This window comes from Trachinotus anak, unplaced genomic scaffold (genome assembly GCF_046630095.1).
Source record: "Trachinotus anak isolate AG129_WGS33_773 ecotype Australia unplaced genomic scaffold, CSIRO_AGI_Tana_v1 ptg000011l, whole genome shotgun sequence".
In the NCBI taxonomy this organism is placed as follows: Eukaryota; Metazoa; Chordata; class Actinopteri; order Carangiformes; family Carangidae; genus Trachinotus; species Trachinotus anak.
The window spans coordinates 18,837,223-18,859,633 of NW_027273862.1; the positions used below are offsets into that span (position 1 = coordinate 18,837,223).

Genomic DNA, 22,411 nt, shown 5'->3' on the forward strand with positions numbered 1-22,411 from the left:
GCTCTTTATATCGGGAGTAAAATCACCAAGTGGTCACTTGGTCACTGAGGATCAGTGTGGCCCTCACCTGAAGATACTGCTGCCATAGCACACAGAGATTCCTCTGAAGCTTGTAAGGTCAAAACTCCCCTCTCAACCAACCTGTTTAAAGAGAGAAGCCTTCAGGTCTCTTAGCAAGGGAGCTAAAGACAGGAAGACCATAAAACGTAAAACTTACAGTGTGCAAACTGACTCAAAGTCAGATTGGCTACAAACACTTCTAAGTTAAATGTTGCCATACTCATTGTGAAGCAAACAAAACAATATCACCACCACCTTACCATGCAACCTCACCGTATTCACCTAGCTAAACTAGGCTAGGCTAAGCTAGGCTAACACAACAGCCCCACCACTACAACTCACCCGTACAACTAAGATCCACATTGACTGTATTTACCTTGTGATGGTATCTGGCATCACAATAACACTGATGCCAGATACCACACATACGATGTGTCAAATACTCAGCCTAGCCTTGAATCTGTGAAGATCTGAAGACCTGCCTAACTTCCAAGACCCTGCCTAACCACGAAATTTACCTACCTATCTTCTGGAGCGTGCTGGACTCAAGCGACTTGAAAGGCTGAAACATAAGTGTGTGGTGCCCTGAAACACCTACCTCTGCTAAGGGTTTACAATAAATGAATGTTTAATGGAAAGAGTAATACAGCCCAGCTGAACACTCACCTGTCTTCCCGAGGAAGCTGTTATAATGTGTAATGAAGCCTAGACAGTGGACACCCAGACACCAATACACACTGTGACCACCACCAGAGATAATACACCAAAACCAAAACAATAATTCAATTTTCCAATTGGTTCAATCCCAGACAAGCCCCCAAATGTGTTACGTCCCTAAAAAATGTCCCGTGGATAAGATAACATAAAAATGAGTCCGAGAGATAGGAAGAAAGGAGAAACTGTTTTCACAAAATAAAGTATTTATTTACAGTATAACCAAACAGAATAAATGTGGAGCAACAACTCCCAATCACCTTCCTTTTCCAAAAGGGGGAAGCCAGAACCTACAACAGATACAATAAATAAAGTTAACTCAAGTTATCCCAAGTTAGACCGAAGTTGGACAACGATCCTCACCTTCACTTCAAGGGGAGCACCCTACTGATCCCGGTGCACAGGCACACAAGCCAGTGCACCGGGATACCCAGTCGGTATGTTTCCTCCGACTTTTGAGCTCCGGTCCTTGATAACCAATTTCAGCATAGGTGTGAATCACCACCTGCAGCAGAGTAGGGAGGGGGAGGGTGGGACCTGAGACACAGGAGAGGAAAACACGTACACACACACAACACTAAGGTTGTAATAACACCTTTGAATTATCTTTGGCAGCTCAAAGGTGATGCATTTGAGTAACCTCTGAAGATGGTGGCTCTTGTAATTAATGTTTTCAATGTCTAATTTTAATCCATTGAACTAAGTTTCAAATTGAAAGTCAGCAAAACATAGTAGTAGCTGTGGCTGGCTGTGCAGTCGCACTGTTATCCAACATGGCTGTCTCCTTTCACAGTTGGATCTTCTTCCCATGAGACCTGCGGGCCCTGCGTCAATCACAAAAATTATTCAAAACAGCTTTGACCTCAGTGTTTTTCAGTGAGGATTCTTTTTATAGCAGGCGGAGCAGCAGAGATGGGCGGGGAGTGAGAGTAGGAGGGAGGGAGTAAAGATGTGGATAGAATGAGCTTTTTGTAGCTGCCTCAATCTTTTTTCTAACACTGTGAAACTCATACATTCTTCAGTCTGTCAGAGGGGGAGCCACAGGCTGACGCATGTCTCTCTCCTCACAGAGAGAGTTTATGGCCACAGCACCTGCCTCACATCTCTCCAACAGAAATGGAGAAATAACAAAAAGCTACAGTCAGGGGCAGATTAATATCATGGTAGTGCATAGTCATTCATTTTGTTGGGAGAAAGAAATCAACTTATTGCTTCATACTTTACACTACAGCACATATTTCTTCTTTCAGCTGTGATAATTTTCGTCTTACTTTTGTTGTATATGCTTCAGTTTTTTGTGTTTTGTTTTGTTTTGAATGTTGTTTTACATGCTGCTCTTCAAAATACAGAATTTATTTTCACACATGGATAAATAATAATAATAATAATAATAATAATAGCCCATAGTTACCTAGAGCAGCGGTTCTCAAAATGTTTCACATCAAGGACCCCTAAACTGACACAAATGAGACCACGCAATCCCCCATCTGATAAAATTTTAGCTTTTAGATGTTTTGAAGTGTTTGAAACCCATGACCAAAATAGTCATACATTCTGTCATTGCGTGAGTTATGGATGTAAACATAGTGAAAATAAATTATTAACCATCTTTCTGGGGACCCAAAGGAACGCCCTCAAGGACCCCAGGGGGTCCCAGACCCCACTTTGAGAACCACTGCCCTATAGTATTCACTCCTTCAGCTATTTTTTTCTTTTTTGTGTTACAATTAAAGGTTCATTTCAAGTCATTTACAAATGAAGTTCCATATAATGGAATTGCAAAGTGCTATTGGTATGTACAGTACAGTTGAAGTCAAAAGTTTACATACATTTAAAAAATACATTTAAACTCAGTTTTGCACAACTCCTGATATTTAATCCAAATAAACTGTCTTAGATAGGTTAGGATCACTACTTCATTTTAAGAATACGAATGTATATGAATGTCAGAATAATAGCAAATTCCTTTTCAGCTCTGTGCACAAAGTTTCAGTTGGATTTAACTCAGAGCTTTATGGCGGTAACTCCAATTTTTGGAGTATGCTTGGAGCCATTGTCGGTTTGGAGGACCTTATTGTGACCAAGCTTTAACTTCCTGGCTGATGTCCTGAGATGTTGCTTCAATATATCCACATAATTTTCCTTCCTGATAATGCCATGTTTTGTGAAGTGCACCAGTCCCTCCTGTAGCAAAGTACTGCCACAACACAATGCTGCCACCCTCATGCTTCCCAGTTGCAAGCCTCACCCTTTTTCCTCCAAACATACAATGGTTATTACGACCAAACAAATTTTTGTTTCATCAGACCACAGGACAATTAGGACAAAGTAAGATCTTTGTCCCCGTCTGCAGACTGTAGTCTGGCTTTTTTTATGGCCGCTTTTTAGCAGTGGGCTCTTCTTTGCTGAGCAGCCTATCTGTCAAATATAGGGCTTGTTTTATTATGGATTATTGGATTTATTATGGATACTTTTGTACCTGATTCTTCCAACATCTTCACAAGGTCCTTTGCTGTTGTTCTAGGATTGATTTGCACTTTTTGCAACAAAGTAAGATCAGGAGACAGAACACGTCACCTTCACGAGTGGTATGACACCTGCATGGTCCTATAGTGTTTATACTTGTATACTCTTGTTTGTTCAGGTGAACGTGGTACAAAACAATCTGTCAGTAAAGAATTGTTGGAAAAATGGTTAAAAATTAGCTTTAATGACTTCAACCTAAGTGTGTGTAAACTTCTGACTTATTTGAAGTTTAAGTTTACATCTTTAAATTGTTTAGTCTGTGAGATGTCAAAAAATATGGAGGACAAAAAATGACATAAGCTCCTGTCTGTGTAGGCAGTAGCAGTACAATCGCACAATGGATTACACTGCTCTAACCAATCCAGCTTTAGACTGAGGTAGAACCACCTACCTTTAAATAACGAACAAACATACTAACTAAATAAATAAATAAATGTTAAAATACCTAAATAACATTTTTCATTAGCAAACTGTATTAATTAATTGATGTATTTTTACTTATGTAATTTTTTTGTCCTTCATAACGGCAATATAAAAACCTCAGAGTCCAAGGTGATATCTTAAAACATCTGGCTTTGTTTGACCAAAAGTCCAAAACCAAGTTGACAGTGATTTATGGTTTAAATCCAAGCGGCAAATCCTCTCATGTGAGAAGCTGGAACCAGTGATTATTTGAGATTTTTTAAATTTATTTATTTATTTTCTTGGTTGTTGCTTACAGTACAACTAATCAATTATCAAAAATTGTTTTATTTCTATCAATGGATCGCTTCCTCTTTATACATATTCTGTTAGCAAGTCAAGGTCTTGCTTTGCAACATGCTTTGCTGTTCACGTAGGGCTAGGAAAATACATAATGTTGAAATGTTCAGTAGTGACCACTATACCTCATGTAAATCCTCCTACATGAAGATAATTAATGAGGGCAGGATGTGAAGGCCTGTTTCCTTATTTCTGATGATTGAAGACATTTAGAGGTGGATCCATTTTCTCCAGCATATTTTCACAGGTGGAGATGATTTTAAACTGTATCAGGTAAATATAAGACAAATATATAAACAAACTAATACATTTTTTTTTTTTTTTATATAGTGTGAATCTTTTTTCCTGATACGACAGACATCACTGTCTCATTTCAAGGCTTCTCATGTCCTTTTAACATACAAAACATATGATATGATGATTATAAAATATGATGGATTATTGTAGTGAAATATATGAAACAATTAAAATTTGCACAACCTTGCCAAAATTAAAATGCTATTTACACATTATTGTACCTATTAGATTATTAATGATCTAAAAATATAATGTATAATAGTGTAACACTCGCAGGAGCCATTATTTCGCAAATACATTTTGCTTTGCTTACATTATTTTACTTGAGTAACACTTTCAGTTCAGGAATTTTACTTGTAATGGAGTACTTTTACACTGTAGTACAGCATTGCTACTTTTAGCAATATGAGTACTTCCTGCATTACCGAATTTGCCAAGCATTCAGAAACAGTGACTCCAGTCAATTGTTATGTTATAACTACAAACTTTGTTGAATTGCAAGGTATCTGGTCCTGTACTGTTTGAGGTGAACCTCTTATGTCAGAGACTGGCTCTTATATTAAGGCAATAATTAGCATATGTGATTTAAAAAAAAAAAAAGACTGATTAAAATCTCAATAAAAAAGGATAGGCCTTCACTCAAAAAGATTTGAGTGAAGTGTCATCAAGTGTCATTTGTCATGAGTGACATCAAACTTTCTCCATTCTCATGTGCAGTGCAGATATCTTAAAAAAAATCTAAGGTCCCATAGTTGTGTATTCTTTTGTTGACATGAAACTATGAAACCTAACAGTGAAATAAAGATTTGGTTTTGTATGTTTGTTCCTGTATCAAGTGAAGCCATTCATCCTGTGTCTTCAGGTTTGTTAGCACCAGGTTAGACGATCCTCAGTGTGTCTGCCTGCAATTTCAGAAACGTGATTCAACTACAGTAGCTATTAGTTATGTATCTGGTAGTCAATTTATGGATTGATCCAAGTCTACAATAATAGCATCCGTCTTACAGTATATTTACTGTTATCTGAGGTTACTGTTTCCATGGTGATTGAGAATTTGCAGTCGTAGATAATAATTTATAATCACTGATGTCCCTGTCTTATCATCTTTTCCTGCAATGAGCTACAAAAACAAGTTTTGTACCGAGAACACAGAATAAATAGTCAAATAAATAAATAAATAAATAAGATTTTAAAAAAAGAAAGACAACTTTAAAGAGTGTTTTCTGCAACACATCATCATCCGTCTGACACAGGTTACACTGGATATACAATTGCCTTACAATTGAGTCTGTCTCTCGCCACAAATAAACAATTAAGTAAATCAACAGTGACTGAGAAAATGTTGATTTTTAATATGATGGGTATGATCCTTTTCAGAGATGTACCTGAGACACTATTTCAAGGTTTATATATATACATATATACACACACATTCAGAATAAAAGTACATTTGCCTTTGAAATGCCTAAAGTGACATCACTTGAGCCCATTTACCGGAAAAAAAGTGGTTTTGAAAAAAGGTTTTTATATATTGTATTGTATATACTTTTACTTTCCAAGACCTGTAAACACACTTTCTTATGTAAAATTAGTGGAGTTCCCTTTAGATTACAGTACCTGAGTAAATGTACTTAGTTACATCCCATGTTTCTTTATGATTTTATGTTTATATGGACACTGTCATGCGTGCCGTGATATCGTAAGTAACATTTTATTCATTTCCTTACCCACGTTCACCTCCTGATAAACGGTAAACAGTGTGATTCAGTAAAGATCTTATGGCAATAAAATAGAAACAACATATCCAAAAGATCGAATGTCATGACATATTTCGTCAACAGAGACAATCATTTTCATTAACTGACAACCACTGATGTCAAAAGGGAGGGACGTTCAAACAATATGGCATCAGCTCATGTTAGATTAAAACAGCATGTAATTTTAGACAGTTAAATGTTACTTGCGCCATTTAGTTTCCAAGGTAACGAGAAGGGTATATTTAGAGTGCACTAAAATGAGACAGAAGAAAAAAGGTGTTAATAATCTTGATGGAGCAATTACAATTAGTCAAAGTCAAATAGTAAAGATCAAAACACCTCATCTGCTTACAGTTGAAGGTGAGAGAATGCTCAAGAACAACCACCCAGCTCATTCAGCACCACTTCTGACACTTGCGTCATTCAATATTTACTGGCATTACTGATTCACATGGTACAGTAGAGGTTTCACTTGAGCTACTCATCAAGGGAGGTTCAGGGGAAATACAGACGTCAATGGAGAAAGGTGTTTTTTTTTGTTTGATATGTTGAGCTATTTTGCTGCAATAACCACCTAAGATGCTGTCCAACTTTACCAATGCAAAAAAATGAAATATATCAGAATAGCACAAAGAAATTTGTTAAAATGCTTCAGTGTAGGAAAGTCTTTTCCTCATTGAAATCTGTCAGTGTCACTTTAAACACATTATACAGGGTCATTACAATGCTGGATCAAATCAAAGGTGTTTCTAATGTAAAATTTGAGTGGAAAAAACTTGTGTAAACTTGTTTTCTGTGTATTCTGTAATACAAAAGGCCAATAACACAAAGGCAAAAAATACAAAAGCAGTCACATACTTTTATTTGGGTATAAAAACTTTTTACTACATTTATATTTTAATGCAACACCTCAGACCAGCTTTCAAATAACTTTGTGTTCACAGTTGTGGCCATCACTTAAGTTTGAACAGGTTTTTCAGTGCTAAGGCAGAAACTAAAGACTACTCTTCACTAAGACTGGGATTTGGACATGTCAACCTCTTAACTCAATAAAAAATTGTGAGTATTTATATTGAGTTGCAACACAATCTGCTTCCTCTAATTACTACTGTGTCTTCGCACAATTCATAATTTAAAGTGTACATACTTTTTTAAGTATGGAAGTTAATTTTTGACCTTTTGGAACAGTGTATGTAGCAAAATAATCTTACCAGTTTTCAGGGCTCTCAACTGCATCTGATGGTCTTCATTCAGTGAATATAGGCAACATACATGAGGAAAAATGCTACATTACATGACCAAGGTTCAACACACAGGCCCGGACTAACGCTTGAACCAGTTAATTTCACTGAATGATAACAATGAGATGCGAGTGCTAATGCTAGCTACTGGACATTTGAGTTTAGAATATTTCAGAAACCAGCTGTGTTCACTGGAACAAACAATTGAACTATACTGCTACCAGGATTTAACACTGGGTCTCTGCTGTAGTGGGCTTAAGTTAGATTATAAACATCTGATTTTTTTTGTGTACCCAAGTGCAAAATAAAAATTACATTTACAGTGAAGATTAAAAAAAGCCCTTTGCTGAACTTGCGTTAGGTATTAATTGTAAAAAGTTTCTCATAATTAAAGTCTGAGTGCTGCCCTGAGTTTAGAGGAGCGTCCTCGAGGATTTTCTTTGACATCGTCCTTTTCTGGGGTGATCACTTTTCTTCGCAGTGGAAGCCAATAAACCCTTCCACCATCTCTTTTTTCAGCCGCCAGTTTTTCCTTCTTTTTGCCTTGCTTCCTCGGGCTGAAGTGATAATGATCCAGATTAGACAAGTCTTCTCCCCGGAGAAAATGTTTGACCAGTCTGTCTTCTAGCGAGTGAAAAGTGATTACGCAGAGACGTCCTCCAGATCTCAGTACTGCCTGGGCAGCACACAGGCCTGCATGTAGTTCATTTAGCTCATCATTCACAAATATACGCAAAGCTTGGAAAGTTTTAGTGGCCACATGTGCAGGTCGGTGGAGTCGGTCTTTTCGTGCATAGGCAACAGCAGCAGGAAGTGATCCTAGAGACAAAGAAATTATCAGAGTGAGTAGAACTTGTAAAAACTGGACGTAAGTCTAATGCGCTAAATTTTTTTGTTGAAGTACTTTTACTATTGTTTTTTTTTCATATTAAAATGATGAAATCCCAAAACTTTCCATTCAGGAAATGAGATGTCAAAAACCATAAACCTTGACCCATGGGAATTACATCCACACTGGAATTACAGCAACAGTTAATGTTGGCTTTTTTGAACTTTACCCTATGAGCATGAGAGAAGAGCAACCTAACACCGAGCAAGAGTTTTGCTCAGCATCTCTTACTCCCTCTTTCTTGGATACCTTGCCTGATAATAGTAGGATGACAAATACATTTTAGGGCTATGTTAAAACAAAACTGTCGTCACAAACAAGGCATTAATTATTCACATTTAATAGTCAGTACATTCACAATATTCACTCAAAATCAGCAGGGGGAGTTTACGGATACTGCAGTTCTCTCTCTCTTTCTCTCACTTGTTGACTGTCCCTTCACTTTCCTGTTAGGGCCGAGAGTTCTATTTACAACCACGAAAAACAACAAGGCTAAGAAACCTAACTAAGCGACATGTTCTGTCTGGCTATCGATCTCCTCACGCCTACACACAACAAGCAGCGCTTCAGTGACAGTGAGCTGGTCAGAGTGTGTGTGTACGCGTGCGTCAGTGTTGACACCATCAGTTATATGCGGGTGCCAATGTGAAACTAAGGCACAGAAAATTTTATTAAATATTTTAATACTACAAATAATAATCATAATAATAAGTTAAAACATTCATGGGAAAACAAGCCAAATATTGTCTTGACATTGGCAAAGGCATAAGGTGTCTGCAATCACTCTGAGATCATTGTCCATTGGCCACCAACCAACCATGTGCAAATGAAGTAGGGCCTGTAACACAACTTATCAGCAACCACACCACCAATGCATACCTTGAAACCATACCTTGTTACCTAAAGACTTTTATGCAACCTCCTCCTGGTCAGGAGAATAAAAGAAGACTCCTGAATGAAAACACTGACTTGTGGCCTTTGACATAGTACTTAAAGGTATGCTTCTGGTTGACTGAGAATCATCAGACATAGTAGGCTGGTTTATATTATTAATGCAAGAGGGGATATTAAATGAAGTTCAAAGAAAAAAAAAAAGAAGATGAACTGACATAGCAAGATGGAGCAAAAAAGCACAGCCTATTAAAAATATACTCTATAAGCAGTGAAGAGTGAGCTGCAGCAGGACTCAGTGGCAAGTCCATCAGAAGCTCTGTGCGGAGCAGATGGAGGGTGAAGATGGTGTTGATATGACTGATGTGTCACTGAAATAAAGAGGTAAATGCCTCTCATGATCTGTCAGTTCTCTGAATGCCAAGTTCAAGTTAAATCTTACTGAGCACAAAATGACTACTCCCCATGCTCTGATTACTGTAAAACGAAATACCAAAATATTGTTTTTTTTTGTTGCTGTTGTTATTGTACTTCCACTGGTACACTCAGTCTTGACCTGCTTTCTGTAAAATAAAGGGTGATTTATGTTTCTCTCCCCCATCCCAACCTTTCTTTTTAGTACTCCTGAGCTATTTGCACCTGCCGTCTTTTAGGGGCAGAGAAATTTCTATGAAAAACTTTTTATATCCCCTCTAGTTATTTGAGCAGTTCTCTCTCAAAATGCATGTACAATAAGGAGACATGTATTACTAACTACAAACATGCAGAGAACGCTTCAGATGCCAGGAAAACTGCACTTACAGGCTTGAGCATCTTTTTGATAAATAACATGCAGGGTGCAGAATGCATCAGAATTTAGGCACAAAAAGGTCAATTAAAGTGGACATTAGCGGTTAGGGCCAAAACACTAAATAACAGCTGATTAAAAATTTGCTGTACACTAAAGTTGAGGAAACGACTTTAGGAGACTTGTATTAACACATGCAGGGTCCAGTTTGACCAATTCCTAACAACCACTAAGAAGACAAAATTAACAATTAAGGCACTTATATAGACCTAAAGAGAAACTGGAATAAATAGAGAAGTGAGTGATGTGGCATTTCTCTCCTCCTGCACTAAACAGCCCAAGGTGTGACTCACACTGCAATCAATACAAGGCCTGCACAGCAAGGACCAGCAATGGTCTGGCCTCACCAAGCCATGTGCTCTTTCTCTAATTCATCTTTCAAAGGTCCAACATAGAGTTCCATGGAGAAAAGAAGATATTAAGATGTGTACATAAAGGGGAAATGAGGTAGTTAAGAAGGAACAATGACTTTCTGATTGTATTACATAGGGCAACACACAGAATTTACATCACAAAGCTCTTGTTGTATTCTAACTTTGTGACATGTCTTATCTTACAGTGTATATTTGATGTTTGTAGCATGCATCTACAAAGGCACGAACACGACTACATTCCACAAGAGGCTATTAGGATAACAACAGTGTTTGATGCTTTGGTGTTACTGGCTGAACAAAAAGCATGAGTTTGTTAGAATAAATGGAGCTGTAAAAAATGGCCATAACTTTGTTTTTCAATAGCACAACAAATGAAATGATGTATTTGCTCAAGCGGAAATGTTTCAATTTGAGCGATATAAGACGGTTGAGAAAGAAGTGGCATCATCTCAAATGAGGAATTTATCAAATTAAAGTCCTTTGTCCTCATGAAATAGTGATATATAAATATATATATATATATATATATATATATATATATATTAGTTGTTATATCTTGGTGATATAACAACTAATTGCGGGGCTAACTACTATACTGTACAAGTGGAAACATGCAATGTCACTGGGAGCATGCTAGTGCTAGCCAGCCATAACAGCATAGCAGGCTAGTTAGCTGCCAGTGAGCAACCTAGTATTTGTACTATTGAACACATCACAGCTTAGTGTGGATTTTCCACTGATCAATTGGCCAATATTAGCTTATTAGCAAATATTTCAGACAGGGATTTATATGAAATTAGCTGTTTGTAAATCTTTGTAAACAGGGTTATTTTGTTGCAATTTTGTGGAACTCTGCTACAGGTTGAGTTTTTCAAAATACATTTTAAATTGGCAGTGATAGCCTCTTTGCTAATGTTTAATTAACTCAAGAGGATCATCACACGTATTTTACAGTTACAGTTGTTGCTCTGGGTGGACATTCACAGTTCATGGTGCCTCTAAATCAATGCATCCATGTCTTTCCCTCTGGCTACACTCTGGCTACATAAACACACACACACACACACACACACACACAGTTAAATACTATGCAGGGTGATTATGCAATTTACTAAGTTGTTGTGCTGAATGTATTTGGTGGTGTAATTTGGCATAACCTGATTTTTTTGCACTTGATTCTTGCTCTGTTGGCCTTCAGCAAATAAACACACTTTCCATTCAGTTACATGTTGAGTTGGATTTGGCAAAGCTGCTTGGCTGTATTTTGTAACACTTCATGACTGTAGGCTGTAGACACATTTGCATGGCTTACTATGCCATACAAAGGTGTTTTTATGTTATATGTTTATTTATTCTTATTGTGGCCTTTTTTCATTCCATTATCACATAACAGGAAAACGCACCTAAAGCCCAGAGGCTAGACAGTCTGATATGTCTGATTTGTAAGGCAATGCCATGGTTCTGTTTTAAGAATCTCAACCAGTTATGAAATAGGCCGTATGTGTACATGCACTATTAAGCACGTCTGATTTATAAAGATACAGACCGACTTTAAAAAGTGCCACACATTAAAGTATAACATAAAAAGAACATAAACACGGGAAACCTAAGTGCACAAAGATAATTCACTATAGCTAACCTTCCCCTGCAGCACAACATGATCAAAAGTCAGTCTTCAGTGTTGGCAATAAACATTGGCACTGGACGCAAATTGTGTGCTGCAGAATCATCCAATATCAACGGACATCCTTGGGATACTGGGCTGGTACAATATATTGGATAAACAGTTGTAGAACAGCTCTGCCAAATATACATAAATCCCAGCTGAAGACAGAACGTGACAATAGGGGTTCTTGAAAGACTACAGACAGAGGAAGGTTTGAAATAAAACAAAACATTATGGCTCATATCAAAAGTACTGCATGAATAGTTATAATATAAATAGTCTAAATAAAATAGTACAAAAAGTGAAAATACAACACCTAGTTTGCTGCACTAGTTATTTTCCTCTAGAAAAATGCTGCATTTTGATAAATAAATATTTACTGCTGTGCAATGTGTAACATTATTACCGTACGCGAAAGAAAAAAAAAAGCATGACCAATAGACCTTAGATCTTATATGATGTCTCAATAACAGCAAGTCCCTTAAGTACCCCCCCCCCCACCCTCTCTTCGTCATGATTTCTCCTGTGACTGTACATTTTCCCTGTCAGCATCACTGTCACAATTGGTCACAGAGCCACACCTGGAACTTTCTTAAATCAAGACCTCTTGGGTTGCTCCAAATAAACATCAGTGGTGACTTGCTTTGCTCTTCAAAAGAGATCAAACAGCTGCTCTTACTCACACCTGTTCTCCCAGGGTGACACTGACGCACATACTGCTCTGTGCAATAACTATTAAAATGACATCTCACTCGTTCAGAAGCTCAAATCTGGAGGCATACGGCAAAAAAAACAAAAACAAAAAACAATCATTGAAGACAAACAATGTAATCTCGGGTTTATGCACAAGTGTGTCGTGTGTGAGCATATGTGGGTGTTTTTATTTGTGTCAGGTGTGTGTGCATATTTGTAAGCAGAGAAATGGGGGAAAAAGAGGGGAACAAGGAAATCAAATATGTAATGTGGAGGGAGAGAGAGATGGGCTATTGTGTGTGAGATACTGTTTGTTTTCAAGGCATTAGCCACATTCTGTTACAGCTACCCTTAGCTCTCTCTTTGTCTCATCTTTATCCCTCAAAGGAAGATGTGGAAGACAGGCACCCAAAACAGAGGCAGAGAAGAGGATGATGACTGAAATCAAATACGTCACATCGCGAGTCAGCCTTAATAACTCCACTCGTATTTTATTTTCCCTTACAGCCTCCAGAATGCTGCAGGGAATTAATCAGGATAGTGTCTCGCTACCTGCCACCACGCTGGCCAGCTGCTGTGTCCGGGTGATGGGGTTGACACGGCGTGCCTCCACAATGGCTGAAGCTATTTTCCTGGCGTGTCTTTCTTCCCCATATGCAGTGAGGATGGATGCAAGAGCCTGTTGATCTAAGGTATTCACAACGTCAGCAGCGCAGGGCATGTCGAGGTACCTACGCACAAAGAGAAGCCCAATTAAGCTGCTTGACGTCATGTCCTTGCTGACAGTGGCGAATCCTGACAACTCTGAGATACAGCTGAAAGCCTCTATGGCTGACACTTATGAATAGACTGATTGTGAGGGAATAAAAAAGAGAAAAGCACCTTTTGCAATAGGGGGTTATTTTAGCTGGTTTCTTCTGCTGACATTGTAAAATAATGCATATACATTTCTGAAGCATTTAATTGGAATAGATACATAGAGTATACACACACACTCAGATGCACACACACACACACACACACACACACACACACACACACACACACACACACACACACACACATATTTAGGCTTTAGAAAGGCAGCCATGACACTGCTTAACATGTCTTTAACGGGGTTTTAGATTACACTGATGCATTCTTGAAGAATTAAGCATCAAACTTCAGTGATATGGAGTTACAATGCTGCCAAAAAAATATATATTTTTTTAAATTAGCAACTGCATTTTTATATCTTCTTATGACTGCACTTGTAGCCAATATTACAATTCAAATAGTGCAATAAAAAGTAAAAAAGTATAGCTCCACTGTGACCGGATTTTGAAGCAACACTGACAGCAAAACAAAATGTGATACTGATATATCAGACAATACTGAAATATTTACAAAAAACATAACTTGATGAGGTAACATAAAATTTGGTTATTAAAGAATTGTGATTAAGATAATTGGCCAATTTAACAGTCAGTCTCTACTCCAAAGTTCATTTTACCATTTAATTGTCAAACAATGACACAAACCCAATCATACTTTACCAAAAACAAATTCTGAAAGAGCAGTTTATCACTGTAAATTCCGCAAGTCATGATATAATAAGAAAATTATAACACAGTTTTGTTTGTTTTGTTACACAGGAAGAACAAATGGAAAGTTGCATTATAATACAATTATTTGTGGTCATGCATTTACCCTGCTAAAATTCAAAATTAATTTAGGGGGATCTATTGGCAAGAACTGAATATAATATTCACAATTATTATTTCTTTAGTGTAAAATCCCCTGAAATAAAGAGTTGTGCTTTTGTTAGCTCAGAATGAGCCCTTTATATATATATGTAGGGGGTGGGACCTCTGCCGTGAAACACACCGTGTTGCACAGCAATGTTTCTGCAGTAGCTGAGAATGACAAATCAAAACACTGGCTCTAGGGATCGCTTTTTACTTTTTTTGTAATCTGAAGGCCATTGTAGATTTTCTTGAGTTTTTTAGTTGGTTGCAACCTCCAACCTCCCCATAAGATGTTACTAAATCCTACACAGTGTTTCTTTAATCAAATATCTCATTGGTCCTTTAGCTTTTCAAGTCAATAAAACCATAATCTACAAAAAAGAAGAAAATTAAAATAGTCTGTGAGGCCCATTCTGTCCCATGTTGTTGGCAACCCATTAGGGTTACTCTCCTTTTTTATTGCTGTACATTGACATTCCTGCTCCAATGGGCATTTTTTTTATGTTAGATTGAGATCCATCAGCCTTTGCAGACCTATTGTATGTTGCACATCTCTTACCTCTCTCCATCCATTCGCATATCCAAGGGCCCATCTTTGCTAAGGGAGAAGCCTCTCTCCGCCTGATCCATCTGCATGGAGGAGCAGCCAGCATCCAACAGGACAGCATCAATGCTGCCTGGCTGCATGTTCATGCTAGACAGCAGGGCCTCAAGCTCGCTGAATCGGCCAAGCAATGGTTTCACATGACCACTGGAAAAAGGATTGGTGAAAAGGACAGCACAATTAGACATTTGTATGTATCAGTGCATATGGCACAACTGCTATTATAATACTAGCCTTAGATTGATGGAATTGGGAGAGAAATGCTTAATTATTTAGCTGACATCCAGTTTTTCAAAAGAATAGTAAAATTTCATTGTCATTGAGCTCACTGACAACAATACCTTCAGGAGGTGGGAAGAATAAGGTTTGAAACTTATAATAAAAAGATTAAATAAAAATAAATTAATTAATTAAAAAAAAAAGAAAAATACATCACTTCAATGTGTTAGTGCAAACTAGATGATTTATATTTGTTCTATTACTAAATCAGGTGACTAAGTTACAATTTAATATAAATAATAAACTGGTTGCTCGCTTTTTCTTTCTTCTTTTTTTTTTTATTCAAAAACAGTAAGCAATATTAAAGAAGACATGGGAAGAATAAAATTACACAGTGATGAAATAATAAACAGAAAACAGAGGCAACTGGTTGAATAAAAACATACAGATGAAAGGGTTAAATAATGAAGCAAAAAATGCCTTTGTAAATGTTACATGATAATGACTTGATAATACTGTGACAAAATTAAACAGCAGTCAGTCCAAGGAGAGAGTTTCAAAATATTATACACTAAATTGTAGAGTTTTTACTGACTGGTTCAATATGTCTTGTGATAGGAAAAGACAAAAGACAGTACATAGTTAATCACAACAACACTTAGGCCAGGCTAGTAGATTGTCACCAGCACAAACAAGACAAAAAAATAGTTAACATACAGCTGGTAAGTCATTAATGTAAAGGAAGAAGAGTAGTGGACCAAGTATGCTTCCCTGAGGTACACCTATATCTTGTTACGTAAGGTTGACAATGACACAATAAAAAAATGAATGAATTCTGTTATATATCAGAATGAATTCTGATAATTAACAGTACAATGGACAAAATTTAAGAACTGAAACCATACAGTTAAACTGGAAGCCAAGGTTATTATTTTATATTGTGAAAACAATAACAACAAAATAAAACTCATTGTTAATTTTCTAAATTCCAAATTCCAGATTTTCTAAATCTCTGAAATGTGTCCATTCAATTAATCTGCATCAGGACTTGTGTTTCTGTAGTTAATATTTTATTAATTGCCATAACTTTATCATGATGATGATGATGATTATCATTATTACTATAATTAATTAAGTAATTATTATTTATTCATTTTCTTCTATTTGTATGACTTAATATTTTTCTTATTAACATCCATGTCTTAACTCAATGTTTAACTACTGTACCCTTTACCAATGTTACTAACAATGATATGCATGTCTAATTTTGGTCTGTTCTGTGTGACACATTCTAAATAAAGTTTTAGAGAAAAAAAAAAAGGGAGCTGGCAAACACATATACACATGTAAGCTGCCTGGTACAACCACAGTCTGATTTCCGCTATAGCAGTTTGGGGGTTCTGTGCTGTTCTCAAGGGCACCTTAGTTTGTGCTATGAGACTAAAGTAATGAGGAAGCCAGAAGCAGTACTCTTTCACGTTCTTTAATCTTTAGGTCACAGTTGCGACTGTATGGGAATGGTAAGTAAAATCCTCTCTTCAATGCAGGGAAATACTGACTGTTTTCCATATTTACAGCATCATACATACATTGTTGAGAAACAACACCCACACTCACCATCTGACAAGTCAGGGCAATTCTAAGCAGAAATGTTCATGGGGAGACCAGATATTAAGCACAGTGGAAACCCGCAATGGCTTGAGCAGATTTTCAGTCACCATTTTAAAACCAATGAGATATTTTCTTGGAATCCAACTAAACGTCTTAGTTAGCCAATTGAGATCCTTCCTTGTCTCTGACAGAGCTGTGTACTCAGTCACCTCCTTATGCACGAGTGGTGAGATCCTCCAGCCACATTCATGCATTTTTCATGTGACCTTTTAACATTGTGTGAACAAAGATGATGGCAGGAGAAAGCAACAGGAGTTAGCATCTATACATTATGAGTAAAAGGTCTTCAGCAGCCCTCTCTAGACAATTAGTTCCCAAATATGAAAATATGTTTCTAGTGATTGTTCTTCAAATAAACATAGCAAAACATATCATTTTGTATGTTACTGACCCACTGCAAAAGCAGTGCAAAGGCAGCTTAAGTTGACTACACCCTCCTTATCCAGCACTCAGGACAATGTGTAATCAGAATGTGATTAAATGGAAATATTTGGATTACATGTTATAAATTTACAGTGTTTCTCAGCAAGCATGTTGACATCATGTCAGGGGAACAGTTGTTATCAGATGCAACATCATAGCCTTTGTTAGACTGGCTCCATCTACTTCTTGAAACACCAATTTATGGTGTAGGGTCTAATGCATATAGTTTAACATGCACTTCAATAAAACTCAAAGAGGTTAAGTACTATAAGCACAAAAGCAACAGCACTAGTGTGCTCTGTAGTCACCACAGCTTCAACTAAATCATCAACAAGCACAAATAACTTAAAAATTTTAAGCCAGAGCCAACTGCATTTGCAATACAGCAAAATATTTTTTTACTAATATTTTCTATTTTATCAATGGTGCACATAGCTTCAGTAAGCAACACTGTCTCGATTTCTTTTAGCTTTAAAATTAGTTAGCACTGCCTGACTATGTTGATCCGATGGTCTTCTTCCAGTGAAAATGAAGAGTCTCTGCTCCTGAATGTATTCAAGGCGCTTTCAAATGCGTCATTAAATCTGATGTCTCACCAATTTTTAAAGCAACCTGTGCACATAGATTGAGTCACTTCTCTCAACACATGAACCTCCATCTGGAGTAGAGGACCTGTTAATTTTAAGATGGAGCACAATAGCCACTTACTGCTCATGATAATCTCTCCCTCATGTTATATAACAAAGGGCACATTTCTGAGGGCCACTGGTGCACCTAGATATGAACTTTAGTCAGTGTCTGTAAAACTAGTTGCAAAATGTGATTAAATGGCTGCAGACCGGAGCCCTGTCGCTAGCTTCCAAGAAGAAGTTGCGGTATTGCTCTTCTATAGTTTATTTAAGTTTAGTTTATTTGTAGTGTTCTGACCTCTGACCTTCTTATTTAAGTAGCTCAATAAGTAATAATATTTTGGGAAATAGCGTTCCTAAACTGATCTAACACAATCAACTCACAAAGACTTTCAAAATCATTAACTTATCAGCTTGGCACCAACGGTGAAAATGAGATGACAAATCACAGACAACTTCCACATTTGTTTGTTTATCACTCTTTTCCCGATGCCTAAACTTCTGGCGATACACTTCAGAGACCATTTCATATGCTTTTAAAACAGCCATCTTCACCATCTCATACTCTAAATCCTCCTCAGCACATATATCTGAAGAAGCCTCCTGGGTTTTCCCAGTGAGGAAGCACTCAAGCAGGAGTACCCTGTCTACATCAGGCCAATTTTTTGCAACAGCAACCTGTTCAAAGAGTGAAAAAAGTATCAGGGTCTAGCTCATTAAACTTTGGCACCAAATATAAATTAGCCACAACATCAACACCAACCAGTGCAGCACCAACAGAAGCAGCATAGCTGCCATAGACTCGAAAGTGATCAGGCAATCTCACAAAATCACACGGATGTGCCCCTGACAGTTGTCGTCAAACAACTGACACTAATCATGCCACCACAACACTACAAAAAAACAAACAGACAGACAAACAGAAAAAACGACTGCTGCCACCCAAGGGACAAGCAGACTTACTAAAAAAAACAACTTAAATGGAAAAGCCCCCATTTGTTATGACCTGGCTCAAGTGTCTACAACAAAACACACCATGAATTTCTATTATATTCATTGTTGAATTGTATAGAATATTTTATTGAACCAAATCAGAGTGCCCAATTAATTCTTTTTAGCATGGAGTGCATGTGTGCATGAGTGAGGAGTGTGAGTGTTGCAAGTTCCTCGAGAAAACATAAAAAAAACTAAGGCAACATAACCAAACCCAAGAGGTGGTGTGCCTGTGGAGAGGAGCAGAGAGAGAGTGGTTAGTTTACAGCCAAGACTCATGTATCCTGGCACACACCGGGCGCCACAGGTGTTCCAGATACACCAATCAGCTACCTGCAGTCAGAGATACAGATTACAGATTATTATGGGAACCAAAACCCAAGAGGACCCACTTTGCCAGTTCAAAGTGTGTCTGTGATGTCATTAATAGTTAAATATTTTATTTAGTCATCTAATCATCATCTAATTTCCACATCACAGTTGTGTTGTGTTTTATTAAATCTGTTTGAGAGAGGTGCTGATTTATTTTAATGGTCATTTTGGAGGCTGTAATTTGTGCTGCTGTTGAACTGTGTTGGGTTCTAGTGAGAAGTGCTCCTAATATTTTGTCAGTGAATGAACACAGTGGGTTGATCCTTTTCAGCAATAATTTGCTTTATTTCACAAGTTCTTCAAAGGCATCTTGTGCCTTCCATAAAATGGTTATTACACCTTGGGACACACTAAGCTCCCGTTCTCTCACTTAAAATTATCAATTTCAGACTCATATGTCTTTTACTCATGGTTAGAGTCAAATAAAATTTGATATACACTATATGGAAATATCAAATAAACCCTTAAAAATACATACACATATTGCATTGCTTATCTCTTATTACAAGTTCTCATACTATGACCCATGCTTACAAACATTTCAAAAACATTCAAAAGTGTTCACTATTATGAGCCGATATTCTGCACAAATATACAATGGTATAAGCGCTCACCAGGGTGAGACACCAGAAGACATGAGCAGATGTCTCCATATTCTAAACACAATGCACAGAAGAGAAACTTAACTTCTAAGTAAACACAACAAGCTTGTAAGTTGATACTCCGAATGCTGGCTTAATGTAAGTTAGATTTACATTTCTCAATGTATATACAATTTACGATTACATTTCCTTTTAACATCATTTAACAAACTGCAACCATAAAACCTATCATACAGTTGTACAACTTTTCTGTTTCAGGTTGATTCAGAATAGGTTTATATTATTATAACCTGGAAAAAGACCAGTGAGTGAACGCAGTTGGTCATTCCTTTTCAGCAGTAATTTGCCTTATGAGCCAAAACTGCACCAGTACCCACTAACTGTAATCCCTAGTGATTTCACAGCTAATTACTGCCACCTTTTGACATAACAACTGGCATAAGATGAGACAAGACGAACAAGATGCTAAATAACCTGAGAGCAAAAAAAAATTATTTTATTTATATTTTTAATCAAATGACCAATCAGTGTTTCACTCTAGAAAGGATATTCTAGGTTTTGTTCTCGAAAGTTAAGATCATATTTTTATCCACGTTGATCTCATACATGGCGTATCTGGAATCGAACTGACAAAAAACCGTCATAGCGACAGAGAACTTAAGTCCTAGCATACTGTACAATACCGAAAGCTCTATTGTGCTAATCGAAAGCTTGTAATCAAATGCATTTCAATTATAACTGAATGTTTTACACAAATTACTAAAAATTCTGAAGTCTGTGTCCTCCCTCACACAGGTGATGGACATACCTTCCACTACACACTGCGCCTTCTTTTAAAACATGTTTTTATAAGCCACTGAAGGATTTAAAAATATGCAAAACAGTTACATAACATTTCTAAATTATTAACTTCTTTATGTGGCTTAGACACAGAGTTGGAGATATAAATGCCTTATGTAAGGTCTTATATTATTAAAGAGGACAAGTTTCAGTGGTGTATGTGCTGAGGTCCAAATGTGGGCTCATAATTGCTTAAGACTACTATTTATAGTTGTAGCACCCCACAACATTGACATCATGCAAATTTTTATTATTCTGGCATCTCACTGGCTCAACCTAACACTGAATATGACTTTCCCTAAACTCACACAAAGACATCTGCTTTGCAGATTGAATTATGGAAAATTTGAAATGCCAGTGACAAAGATTACGAGCCACTGCTGATAATACTAGTGCAAGACATATTCAAGCAAACCACTTAGAACTTATACATATATTATTCTTTTAGTGAAAAAAAAAATCATGCACCAGGTAAAACAAAAAGTTATGAGTTGAAATAAAGTCCACCTGAGATTTGACACATTTTTAGTGACACTAGTGGTAATGGCAATATTGGTCACTGATCCACCACTGTCCAGACTGAGTAACTAATTGATACTATTCAACTATTACCATTCAACATGACTTAACAACTATTTGATGGATTGTCATGAAATTTGGCGCAGATATTAATGTTCCCCTTAGGATCAACAATAAGGACCTTGGTGACACCTTAACCTCTCATGTAGCACCATCACCAGTACCACCAAAAATTACATCATCCTCAGCTGTACTTTGTGTTTGTATATAGTGTGTAGTATGTAGTATGTAGTCTGAGCTGCTTCTGAATTCCCCGATTCCTGTCTTAACACACTCTAAGTCTCGTTTAAATCATGTTCAAGCTATTGTCATGTTTTGTCCTACGAATTAGCACATTTCAGTAATCAATGAAGAAAACACACAAAATGACATGTCTGTCATATTGTGTTAAATCTATCTCCATGTACTTCATTGGTATAGAGGTTTTCTTTTTCAGGAAGAACTGTTATGCACTATTGTTCTGTCTATGACAAAAAAAATGATACACTCTGTTGTTCCGCAGTACACAGGGATGGCTAAAAATGTGTCAACAATTGTTACATAGCCTGCAAAAGGCAGGATATCCAACAATTGTTAATTTGTGGCTACTCAATGGTGCACAAAATTTCCCACAACAGTCTTTTTGAGATTACAGGCTCCTTTGAACCTGCCAAAGCACTTAGCAGACACTTAACAGATAAAATTACAAGGTGTTATGAACACACTAATTTACAGTTTGAGTGTCCTAATAAGAAAATAAAGACATTTTGACAAAACATTCTTAGTCTTAGCACGAGCTCCCATACTGGAGATTTTCTTAGAGCTTTTCAGCCATAATCAGATTAGATAGTAATAAGATTATTTTGTCAATATTTTCATATATTTTTGCAAAAAAACACAATATTCAGCCACACCTTAATATTTCCTCACAAACTATTCTCTCACTAAATATGTCCTTGCATTCACTTGTTCTTGTCCATCTGGAATAAGAGTACACTCAGTGAGGACATCAAGAACCTTCACAGCAGCCTCAGTTTGAGTGCATGCTCATTCAAC

At 37.0% G+C, this 22,411-nt stretch overlaps 1 protein-coding gene across 2 annotated transcripts in view; it reads right to left on the minus strand.

The window, feature by feature from the left end:
• Window positions 1–6,051: 6,051 nt before the first annotated feature.
• mettl15 (methyltransferase 15, mitochondrial 12S rRNA N4-cytidine) overlaps window positions 6,052–22,411 on the minus strand; it is a 42,982-nt gene continuing 26,622 nt past the window's right edge. The window contains exons 4-6 of one of the 2 annotated variants that reach the window (XM_071488698.1): window positions 15,004–15,195; window positions 13,270–13,448; window positions 6,052–8,176 (exon numbers count right to left, since the gene is read on the minus strand). In XM_071488698.1, the coding sequence (XP_071344799.1) occupies window positions 7,746–8,176; window positions 13,270–13,448; window positions 15,004–15,195 (802 nt within the window). In that variant the 3' untranslated portion in view covers window positions 6,052–7,745. The remainder of the gene's footprint in view (window positions 8,177–13,269; window positions 13,449–15,003; window positions 15,196–22,411) is intronic. The other variant, XM_071488699.1, reaches the window with a different exon arrangement.